This window comes from Bacillus rossius, chromosome 16, assembly GCF_032445375.1.
Source record: "Bacillus rossius redtenbacheri isolate Brsri chromosome 16, Brsri_v3, whole genome shotgun sequence".
In the NCBI taxonomy this organism is placed as follows: Eukaryota; Metazoa; Arthropoda; class Insecta; order Phasmatodea; family Bacillidae; genus Bacillus; species Bacillus rossius.
This window is the reverse complement of record NC_086343.1, coordinates 3,058,719-3,071,018: the sequence shown is the minus strand read 5'-3', so window position 1 is coordinate 3,071,018 and position 12,300 is coordinate 3,058,719. Positions and strand designations below refer to the sequence as shown.

The following is a 12,300-nucleotide window of genomic DNA, read 5'->3' as shown; positions in this document are numbered from 1 at the left end:
TACCATTTCTGTTGGGTGATTTTTTTTTTTTTACAGAATAACACTCCAAACATTTGCCAAATGTTTCACATTTTATTCTTCCTCAATACAAATTGTCATCATACATACTGTTCCATGCTGCAAATACATAATTTTTTTTTTTTTTTTTTTTTTTTTTTTTTTTTTACATAACCAGTCACTTTTGTATGTACACATTACCACCAAACAAAATGGTACAATCATTTCTGGAAGTACAAAAATATTCTTCGAGAACTAATCTATTCGGAAATGGACTATTCAATTCACTACCACTCTAGTGAAGAATCAAGAGGCATGTTTCACAGAGAACTTTCAACAGACATACTAAATCACATATAAAATTATTAATTCTGAGGTGGTATCTATGGTTTTGATTTCGTAGGATTCCAAGATTTATTTATTCGCACTAAATAAAAAGTTTCAAAAATATATTTTGATATTCGGTGCGCGTGCACAAGTCAATTAAAAAAATACCATCACTAATAAAACATAAAATTACACTAAAAACAATCATGCATATTGTTTGTAGTAAACAACAAAGAACAAATATAGAGTGCATGCAAACGAAAAGCTACAAAATGTAAGTTTCGTTCAAATTTTGCAACACCAGCCAAGGCTGCGTGGTATCATCCCAAATCCGCATGCCCTGTACGACACATCACTTCCTCAGTCGGAAGAACCAACACATAAATAAGTTACACTCACCACTTCAGCACTCAACAATACAGTCACAGCAAAAAATACAAGTTAATAATTTAAAAAAAAAAATTGTTGCAGTTAAAAACAATGCATAGAATAAAATTAGAATTCCCTGCACTCTCTTGCCACACACACATTTCAGAATAAAATAATAAAATACACCGTCCACAATCTTTGGATAAAGATTGCTAAGTGTAAAGAGTCGGGAATTTCACGGAAAGAGCGTTGTTAATATAACAGAACACGCAACATGAAAGTAGCGACGGGATATCTCGGAAGGGGTTCGGGGGAGGAGGGGGGGGCAGTTCGGACAAGGCACTTGCAAGAATCGCGAGGCAGCCGCCTCCCTTCCCCCGGCCAGTTGTACGTGAGCTCAGGTGTGCCACGACGACGGAGTTGCGGGGCTACTTCTTGCGAATGACGGTGAGTTGCTTCAGGCAGCTATCCATGTCCTCGCTGTCGATGCTGCAGCGACTCAGCCTGCACGAGCGAACACGGAACAAATCATTCATTGTGTGCCTTCCACAGATCCAACAACACCAGGCCTGTGCAAATATTCAAATTTTCAAATACAGTAGAATACCGGTACAACGTACCTCATTATAAAGTATATTTCACTTTAACGTATTTTTTTTAAGTCCCCGCCAAAAATCGTATCTTCACCATGCAAAATGGTTTCAGTTTAAAGTATCATATTTTCACTATAACGTATAAATTCTACTCGTAGCGTGGCATTACTACACCAAAATTTACTTAAACTGGTAAATAAATTTCCAGCTAAATGATTAATGTTGTAGAACAAACATACACAAATACCACCACAACGTATTATCTAACCTCTAAACCCTGAAAACAAAGTTACAAACAGTTGCGCGCACTACCATAGATTATACCATACGTAGTATGCGACGTGAGCAACACAACACCATTCGATACATCGAAACATGGAATTTTGAGAGTAGTATTAATTATTTAGACAATAGTGTTATGCTACGCTAATATACTGTTTGACGTCTGTGCCGGGATATTTTATTGTTATTGTTGAGTTTATTTTCAGGTTATGTTATTTAGACACCGCATTGTATTTGTGCTGCAAAATGAGATAAATGGAGATAAAAAGAAACGAAAGCAATTCACGCTTAAGGAAAAAGTGGAAATACTCAGAGAACTAGACAAAGGAAAAAAGCAAGTCGCAGTTGCGAAGACATAATATGAGATAGAACATTTAGTTCAACAGAGCATCATTCAAGCTCAAAAACAAACTGAAATAACACATTTTTTAAAAGTAACTAAACTTAAATTATACATACACACCAATGTTTAAACTGAAGTCAGATGTTGGCTAAAAAATAATGTATCTTACAATATCGCTATTTTTGTATTTTTTAATTTTTTTTTTTTCTCTTTGTAAAGATGATATGTATGTATGTTTCAGTACTAAGTACTTTCAGTACTAAGTACAAAAACTTGAGGTCCCTGTAAGTACTTAGTACTGAGATTCCACTGTATGTACAAATAATTTTAAGTAAATTCTCAATTTGAAATAACGAATATTCAATTGGTTACAAATATTTTACATTGCATACATCATAGGTTCGCCTTATACTATCATTTGCTGTCGAGGTTAAGTCATTTGTGCAATATAAATACCCATTTTAAATGTTTTCATGGGACCGCAACCCAAAACTAAACAATACACAGCGTTTTTAACACGCAACAAGTATTCAAAGTTATTCCACTAGTATCTTGCAAAAAATCAACTCTATGATTAAAAACAAAAAATGGCAAGTACAGCTTCCTCCCCTAACCACAGCTCTTGGTGGCAAGTTTGCCAATTTTAAGGGTTTTATCAATTGACTCATCTTGCGAGTCTACGAGTGCTCAGTTGTGCTACTACAAGCATAAATTTTGAGTTAGGTTCCCTAGAAGCTTTTCAAGGTCAAGTCCAATGATTTGAAACTATAATGCAATTTAGAAAACAGAAAATCACGCAAAATAGCATATGTAAATCAAGTGGACTACGTTTTTTGAACTCTTTACTTTCCAAGCCACAAGGAAAAAAGGGCTAAAAATACATGAGAGCGAAAACAAAGTCAAGAAGGGAGTGTGTGTATTTCCCTCCCAGAATTCTGCAGTATGGAGGTTCCATCTCACACGAATGGTCCGACTCGAAGAGCTGTGCTCCCGGGCACACGCCCTGTAACGGGGCGGGGGGACTCATTTGTCCTCCAGGGCGGAAGGTTCCATAAGATGGGACGCTTCCAAAGACGGGACAGGCGCAGTAACGGCCCAGATACTGAACGCTTTCACATTAATAGTCCGACTCAAAGAGCTGTGCGGTGATCAGTAAAGTATAGACGTGCTCCCGGGAACACGCCCCCCGGCGACGGGGACTCACTTGTCCTCCAGGGCGTCGAGCTGGTCGGGCGTCCAGGCGCCCCGCTTGAGCGCCTGCATGCCCTGCGCGGCCAGGAACTTGAAGCACTGGCGGCGGGCGTTGTTGTGCGGCTGGCTGTCCCAGACGGGTGTGCCGCGCACGTACGTCCACGCCAGCAGCACCCAGTCCATCAGGGACTCCCAGTGCTGGCTCTCGGCCAGCTGGCGGCCCTGCTCCATCAGGCACTTCTGCAACACCGCCGCGCCCGCCCCGCTGCAGCTCGACGGTCGAGACCAAGCGAGACGACTCTCGGTTCGGATCCTGACCGATTTATAACGAGATTACTCAAAAATCACCCTGGAGCAAATACAGAGGTAATTCCTGATGTTTGCGGCATTTGTCCATCTCTTATGCACTCACTGACAAGATGTTAAATCAAAACATAAAAAACCCCAACAGTTTAATGTTAACTTTAACTAAAAGTGTGCCAATATCCTCCTGACTGATATGGGATTCCTCAGAATCACCCTGAAGAAAATACAGAGGTGATTCCTTACAATACGCCTGATGTTTATGGCATTTATCCAATTCTTCATGCCCTCACTGACAAGATGTTAAATCAAAACATAAAAAAACCCAAAAGTTTAACTCTAATTTAATGTACCAATATTGAAATAACGATACTGAATGCTGCTACCGATTTCTAGTTTGAATGAGCGCAAATGATTGTTCCCACTGATTATCAAACAACAAACGAAATGGAAAACCTGAATTTTTTTTTCCTCCAGTCAAATGGGTATATATTAAAAAAATCTACAATAACAGTGTTTTGAGAAAATTAAGTCTTATTTCAGTATTTCAGATGTTACCAATTTCAGACCTGAACAATATCTCCAAATGTTGTTTAGTTAAATATTTAGTCCTGGAGAACAAAGTGATGCCACGTGTGGCCAGACACGACCACCGGCCACCGACCTTGAAGGACAGCACGTGGGTGGCGGCCCGGTTGTAGGCGGGCGAGTCGCTCTTGGACACCAGACGGTTGCTCGGCAGCGACTTGAAGATGTTCTTCTTGAGCTCGTTGAGGCGGTCCTCGAGCGGCCGCAGGTCGGGGGTCGGCAGGCTCTCCCGCAGCTCCTGCCGGCAGGCGGGCACTCGCGTCACGCCTCCGACATACACTCAGGCCCGCCTCCGACACACACCCGCGCTTGGCCGGGAGATACGTCTGGCAACCTTCCAAAGGCTGTGATTGTATTCTTCAACCTTCAGATCAACTTTATTGTTGGTAATGTAGATGTCTTCCAACGATCAGCCCATAGTTCTCTTAACGCACCAATGGCTGCTATCGAACCACGAGCACTTATAAAAGGGATTGTTTAATGCATCGAAAATTACGTGATTTAACACACTGAAATTAGGCTTGAGTTTATTCAATGAAATCGGCCAATTTCATCTACACACACTCGTCATTGATCTCCCTATAACACCTTTCATCCTCTCCAATCTCGATTTTAACCATTTCAAAAAGTGAAGAAAAACTAATGGGGTTGTTGAAATCTTTCCAGACTTATTAACAAAATTAATGTAAAAAGGAATTCAAAAAATCTTTAGTTCCACCAAATTTTAATGGAAATTCTTCCCAAAAGTATTAAATATTAATAGACCCTCATTCTTTTGTAAACTCCATGACATATACATTGGACTTTTCTATTTAGTGTGTTTAGCTAGTAGAATGGAGGTGGTGAAATGCTTTATTAATGACCGGTACAGATTCTTGAAAGCACTTAAAGGGACTTGCATTATACATTTATCTACATTTCCATGCACTGTTTATATTTCACAGTCCTACACACGACGAGAAGACACAGCACCTTGTGCTTAGAGGCGACACCGCGCTAGAAGCAACAGCGAGCGTAACACTTATCATCCCGCCTCACTAACACACATACACCCCTGACGAGGTGGTAAACAAATACCAAATGTTTTATTTGATTCTGTTTGTCTATAAAAAAAATAACACTTATGAGTGTGTTGACTAAAGTATAACTTTTTGCAAAATTTTCTGGTTATGAATTACTGGAAAATTTTTCAAGAAAATACTATGCGGGGAAACTATAATCTCTATCCACAACCAGGGTTAAAAAAAAAGTTTTTTAATTTTTTTAATGCAAAAACAAAATAATTTTTTTTTGTTTGAACCAGGTTTTCGTATTACGTTAGTTATTTTTGCTTCTCAGCATGCACAAATGAAAGCCATACAACATCCCACTATATGCCACTAACGTTGAACCAGAAAAGTTGACAACATCGAAGAACCGAAGTCCGTTAAATCCGCACATCTGACCGGGACTTAACCCACAGAACGGAGAAAGGGTATTTCCTCACAGGAGGAGGATCCTCCACAGAATGGGGATTTACAGTACAGTCAGGAATTTCCCACAGGAATAGGAATTCTTTTTTTAAATGTTGAATATATTTCACTAATTATTTTAATTTAAAGGAGTATTTTACGTATTCAGATAATTTAAATGATAAAATATTGATTAGTATATAATTTTTTGGTTCTGGTAAATCACACGAAACATTATCATGAGCAAGCTATTGTTATTAATTTGGAATTAGACCAAATTAATTGGTGTGAAAGAGCCGAGGCTGGCCACAGGGGCGAGACGGCGCGAGGCATCACCTGCTCCAGGGACGGGTGGTGGTCCGCCACCAGCAGCACCAGGTCCACCAGCTGCTGGTGGGACAGCCCCTTGAGGGCGGCCTGCAGGGGCCCCGCGTGCACCGCCGGCCTGTCCACCCGGCTCCTCTTCGTGTTGGGCGACAGCTGCGGGCAACACGCCGCGTCCCGTCACAACCAGGCCTCCCCGTGCCCGGACAACAATTCACTAAAATAATTTAGATACCGTGTTCTATCCAATGGCGGCTTCAGGATGACTTTACGGGAGGATCCATCGCACAAAGTAAGGTCATAGTTGCAAAAAAAAATGAAAGCGGTCAGATATTGGCCTCGGAATATTAGGTATTTACAAATTACGGGTTTCAAATACAGAACCTTAGTAGCTCCATACAAAATTAAATATTTAAGTAAACATGAATATACACTAATCAAAAAAATTGGTCTCGGGAGTAGCTATCGCCCCCACTGCCCCCCTTCTGGAGCCGCGCCTGGTTCTATCGCATAATAGTCACACCGTTATTTTATTCCACTACTTTCGCACACTTTCTTGGAAAACAAAAATTACCATTATTTTAAAAACAGTCTAAAATATTTATATTTTATTGAAAAGTACACACCAAGATACAAAATGTTCAGCTATTTAAGAGAAAATTGTTTTAATGCTTGTCTAGCTTGTGTAACACCTAGATCACGGTTTACCCTCCACTGTAGCGTGTCAAACTAGTATGCCAAGAAGCCTCAGCCATATACCCCAAGATTTGGGTGAGTAAAAAAAAAATTCTTAGACAAGGTTGAGCTATATATTTACGGACACATACATGCACATGCATGTGTGTTTGTATATTACTGTCTGTTAAATATTTATTCAATTTAATACCAATTTCAGGAAATTATTATGGTTTCCAATCAAATCTAAAATATTTCCATGACTTTCCATGTCCAAAATTACAAATTTCCCTGAATATTATTTTCTTTCAAGTAACTAACCCAATTAGCAATTTTTGAAAGAAATAAAAAAAAATTAGCCTCCACCATCCCAGTACCTGACCTTGCCATTTTATAGTGTGTATGATTAAACACTAAAACACCATAAAAAAAGTCAGGGTGATGACAGCATGGAGCATATTTTCCCCTTCAAACAACTATCACTGGGGAATTTCCGTTAATTTTTCCAGGTTTCCCAGTAAATTCACCGACTTCCCCCTGGTTTTCCAGAATGTGGACAGCCTGTTAGTAGTAAAAGGTGGCATGCTCCAAGGAAACCCAGCCTCGCCCCTGTCTGTAGTACAGGGTGGCACGATCCTGGCCCAGTCGTCCAGGAGCGGGAACACAGACACACGGCCCCGCCCCGCGCGGGAGCACGGGAGAGGCAGCCCACCTTCCTGCTCTTCTCCGGGGTGGAGGAGGAGAAGAGCTCGCGCGGCTCGTTCATGAGCAGGCGCTTGCGCGGCGTGCTGCGCAGCACGATGGTGCTCTTGGAGGGGCTGGCCTTGACCGGGGTGCGGCTGCCGCGCTCCTCCTTGCGGTCGTCCGTGTCGGGGCTCCAGGTGACGGGCGCGCGCCGCCGCCCCCGCTGCTGGATCACCAGCTCGTCCGGCGACGGCGAGGGGCTGAGGTACGCCGACGGCACGTTCACGCTCAGGTTCCACAGCCCGCTGGTCTGGCTCGTCACTGCCGACACCCGCACCGGCGCTCTCAGGCAGGCCCCACTTCAGCTCAACCTCCCGCTTTACCGACCGACTATAACCTTTAACAGTGGATTACGTCGCGTGAATACAGACATAGAGCACGGCCGACCCTGCACAGTACAGACCACCGTGGCTACAAACACGCTGCATTTCCACTTGTATCAATCAGCATGGAAAATGAACGACCAAAACTAAAATGGCAAAAAATTTCCTCTTTTTTTTCCCCATTTCGTTTTCCTGACTTTTTCATAGCACTCCTCCACCTTGAACCTTTTAACTCACCTCAAAATTTTCCTGGTTTTTAAATACCAGTAGCGACCCTGTTACAATGCGTACCTTTATCTCGTACGAACCCACCCAACTTCAAAATAAATATTTTCACTGAAATAAACTCTAGTTTAGGAGAAGGTTTCAAAGCTGCATTAAGCTAAATTGGTTTCAGTGATCCTTGCATTTTTTTTCTTCTGGTCAGTTGGCATCAGTGCTAATTAGCAGTCACCAGCTTTGTCACCTAATATTACTGAACCCACTGGCCAGTGATATTCGTGAATGGAGTGGAAGGACTTAAACCCGGGATTGCATAGTCCGGTACATTCCGCAACCCGAAACCATTGAGATGCTTGCAGCCAGTTTTTTTTTACCGGTGGATTCCGGCTGTTGAACTTGGCCACTAGGTCACATGACCGCACTCACAGCATTCTTAGTATGCCCAGAGTTCGTTATTGTTTTCATTTTATTAAGTCTTCCCTTTCTCTACCAGGTTACAGTTCACAATAGGTATCCTCGTTATTAAAGAAAATTCTAATGATGTTCGATAAAACGACGAAATTCCTATTCTGGCACTGCTACAGTCAAGCCATGTGTACTGTACGTAAGTCCATTTTTAAAGAAAGATTTTTCACACTTCCTGCACACTATTTCTTATATAAAATGCATCACAACTTTACCCTTCTTTCTAAATAAAATTGACCAAAATGCCCAATTTTAACCACCCCTTTCAGTTAGCATTTCACCTCTTCTAGTATTCTATGCACTCATCTTACAAACACTCAAAAATAAACCGTACCTTCTTAAGTCTAACTATTATGGTATTATTTTCATAAAATACAAGTCTATAACCACTGGGAGAACATAACAGATTATTTAATGTGGGAGAATACAACTGTCATAATAATAACACCATTCTACAAATAGACGTCAAAAAGTACCCAAAGTTAAGGTACCAAACCAACCACATGGAGACAAAAAAATTTTTTGAAGCTTGCAAGCTAGGTGGTCAAAAGATGGCTGTCTTTTCCTATTTTGACTGACAAAAAATATATGTATTTAGTACAGAAGAATCATGATTAACTTAAGCCCTGTTTTTCCCAAGCAGACCTGTGCCATTCCCAGCAAATGCTGTTGAAACATTTGCTTCAGGACACTAGAAAAAAATGTAACCACTTGTTAAAATTCTTAGAAGCAATTTACTGACTAAGCGAATCACAAAGCGACGTAAAAAATTTACACTGAAGGGAAGCTGTTACCTTGAAAAATGCTACCAAAAAGGGCCAACGCTAAAAACCACGACAATTTTTAAATGATACCCATGTTAGCAGGGCCCGGCAGCGGCTCACCCGTGGCAGCGATGACCGGGGAGTCGGCCCCGTTGTCGCGCACGCTCAGCGACCCGAGGCGGGCCGGGATCTCCGCCAGCGCACTGCGCGTCGCGCGCCTGTTCGGGTTCACGTTCTGGATGTCGCTGGATGGGCTGTCCATGGCTGAGGATGCGGGCAGCGGCTGCCAGACAGACGCGGCGGCGATCACGAGACACTCAGAGGCTGCGAGGCTACCGACATAGAGAGAAAAATGAGCAGGAATAAAACTCATGTCCAATTTGTTGGTTTAATTAATTTTTTCTTTGCTATTTTTGGCTCTCTAAATTCATAGAAATGTAACCAAGGGAACACCTCATACAGATTCATGAAAGTACTCAAGAAACTTGCATGACAACTTTATCTTCATTTCTGTGCCATATAAGCTTATGGTTACCACACAGATCTCACAGTTGTCCCACGGTGACGAGAAGACTGCGCGCCAGTTCACTGCCTTGCGCTTCGAGGCGATACCGCACTAGAAGCAACGAGCGTCACTCTCATCATTTTGCCTTTCCGATGCAAATACATCCCTGACTGGGCAAGTCCCTTAAAAATGTGGATGCACAAGAGATGGTTCATTTTAAGTGAGTTCAATCAGAGCATCCACATTTTTAATGATTAGAAGCATTTTAAATAATTTGAGTAATGTACAATGCTTAGAAGCTTTAATTATTTATAAAACAATACGATTATGTACACTCCATTTCATGGGTGTGTAACAAAAAGGTGTGAAGGGGGGATGGGGGGGGGGGGGGGGGGGAACAACTGTAAGTACTTACAAACATATTCCAAAGGAATTTATCAAAACTTCAAAAAGTCTGTAATAAGTGTGGTTGAGCAAATAGCAATTATACTTTAGTTCACACAGTTTTCGTTTTTTGAATGATGCACAATAAAAACATCCAAATATTTGGCATAAATGAATTTTGTTGGGGCCTGTAGCCGATGAACATGAACAAATTAAATTTAAGTTTCAATACTCATTACGTACTAATTAGTACAATTATTCAAAATATTAAGCTCCGCTTTCATTATGGTATTGAAAACAAATTACATGACATTAATAACATTAATAAAAAACAAAAATGAAAATATTAACCGCGTACATGCCACTAATAGCAGCCGACAAGTCAAATAATCAAATGTACAAACTTTTTCATACAGTTTAACGAAACCAATACTCTTTCATTTAAGAAGCGTAAAATAAAACCTTACCAAATCGGCAAAACATTGGCCTTCCCGCGCAAATTATTAACGGTAACGGTCGCCATTGCGCAGCCTTCTGCAGATACGAATTGCAATAAGAGACAATTTAAAATAAAGAAATTATAAAATAATACCTGTATAATTTTTTAAGAAAATTATGTTTCTAAAACATTCGTCCAACAATCTGCAACCACATCCAAGTCCGCCACCTGCATGCCACACACATCAACCCCTCCAGCAGCACTCGACTCAAGGCACAACAATCATTCTCACCCTCCACCAGGAAAAAAAATAGCGGGAAACTATTATCTTTCATCCGTGGCCTCCAGCTGAATATCACAAGTATATTGAATGTCACCAAAAAATTGTATTTCAAAGGAATAAATAAATTTCACAATACTTATTTTCTTTGCTATTGCAAAAAAAAATTAAGAAGCAATAACATTATTTTAAAGTATGCCATGCCAAACGAAACCTGTCCAACCAAAAATTACATGTAGAAGAAACCGAAGTATATACCTACCTAAACATTTTAAAACATTAGAAATATTACACATTAGAGTTGTTAATTGATTTAATTTCATTTCCAAACTAATTTTAGCTAAAAAACATTCCACCCCATGCTAAATAGAAAAAAGTTCTAGCTTAATTTACATTGACGAAAATTCCCAATATAATAAAATAGATTTTATTATTTCATCAATTATTGATAGAGCCTGCCATAAGGATAAAGAAGCACTCTCCTGTGAATGAACTGTCGAATGTGCCAGGAGCGCCAATTAGCGGATTCGGAGGGGAGTGACTAGCCACGTGGCTGGGAAAAACGGATGAACTTCTCAGCAAGGACTCCCTGAGTTATAGGTCGCTCAGGATGTCATTATAAAAGGAATTAAGAGTATATAGTGCTATTATGTTGCCGTCGTCCGGGGTCTCGGGCTCGAGTCCCGGTGTGGCTCCTATTGGGAAAAGGCGGTTCTTGCTACGTATTGTCCGGGTGGGCGCCAGACTAGCTCGGTTCTAGTCGTGAGTTTGGGGTCGTGGATGTATGTGCCCCTGCGTGGCCCACTAGGGCCGGCGGCGGTGTTGCGTGAGATGATTTTAAATAAGAGACGTGGAGTTGAGGTGGTGGTGTCGTACCTTTTATTCATAGGAACGAGTCGTACACAATACAACACTCTACAGAGGTCCCCGGGGGGGGGGGGGGGGTTTACTCGTTATTCCGTGGCGCCGTATTGTTTGTGTTCCGCGTTACGTGGCCTCGGACGCTGTTACGTCTCAGACGTCTCACTGGGTACGCAGGTAACGTAATTTCGTAACACACAAAGGCGGGACACAAAATACACTGAATTAAGGGGGCGCGCACCGGTTACGTGGCACTCATTACTCGGGTAACGTAAGTTAGCAATACAAAGTACGGGACACAAAAATACACTGAATTAAGGGGGTGCGCACAAGTTACGTGGCACTCGTTACTCGGGTAAGGTAAGTTAGCAATACAAAATACGGGACACAAAATTACACTGAATTAAGGGGGCGCGCACAAGTTACGTGGCACTCGTTACTCGGGTAACGTAAGTTAGCAATACAAAATACGGGACACAAAAATACACTGAATTAAGGGGGCGGACAGTTGGAGACGGCCAATCCCGTATGCAAATGTCTCGGCGCGGGTGTTGTGCCCACTGTGGTGAAACACGCACCGCAATTAAGTTTGTCCAAGTTCCCTTGCGGGTTTGTGGTCAGTGCCGTGCACGTGACCTTAAATAAAGTTCTGTAAGTTGCGGGAGGCGGCCCGTGCCGTATACTGAAGAGCAGCCCCGCTGACCAAGTGTGGTGCGGGAAGTCTTTAAATTGATGCGGTCGGATTAGGTCCTGGACCGAAAAAAGGGACCGGGTACTCACGGAGAGGTTAAGTAATAAAAGGGGTTCTGTTAATTAGTGACTATATTTACCGGACGTTACTTTCGATGAAGACAAAGGATGTTGCCTCTC

General features: G+C 41.7%; 1 protein-coding gene across 5 annotated transcripts; it reads right to left on the bottom strand.

Moving 5' to 3' along the window:
* Positions 1–52: 52 nt before the first annotated feature.
* Positions 53–10,585, bottom strand: LOC134539864 (uncharacterized). 5 transcript variants are annotated; one of them, XM_063382200.1, is made up of 7 exons: positions 10,318–10,585; positions 9,082–9,293; positions 7,156–7,448; positions 5,781–5,924; positions 4,070–4,231; positions 3,116–3,342; positions 53–1,197 (listed from the first exon to the last, which is right to left on the bottom strand). In XM_063382200.1, the coding sequence occupies exons 1-7, from the start codon at positions 10,371–10,373 to the stop codon at positions 1,122–1,124; spliced, it is 1,170 nt and encodes a 389-aa protein (XP_063238270.1). In that variant the 5' UTR covers positions 10,374–10,585; the 3' UTR covers positions 53–1,121. The 5 variants fall into 5 exon arrangements, with proteins under 5 accessions (XP_063238270.1, XP_063238272.1, XP_063238273.1 ...); XM_063382202.1 differs by having other exon boundaries at positions 10,443–10,585; XM_063382203.1 differs by having other exon boundaries at positions 9,082–9,244; positions 10,443–10,585.
* Positions 10,586–12,300: the final 1,715 nt, after the last annotated feature.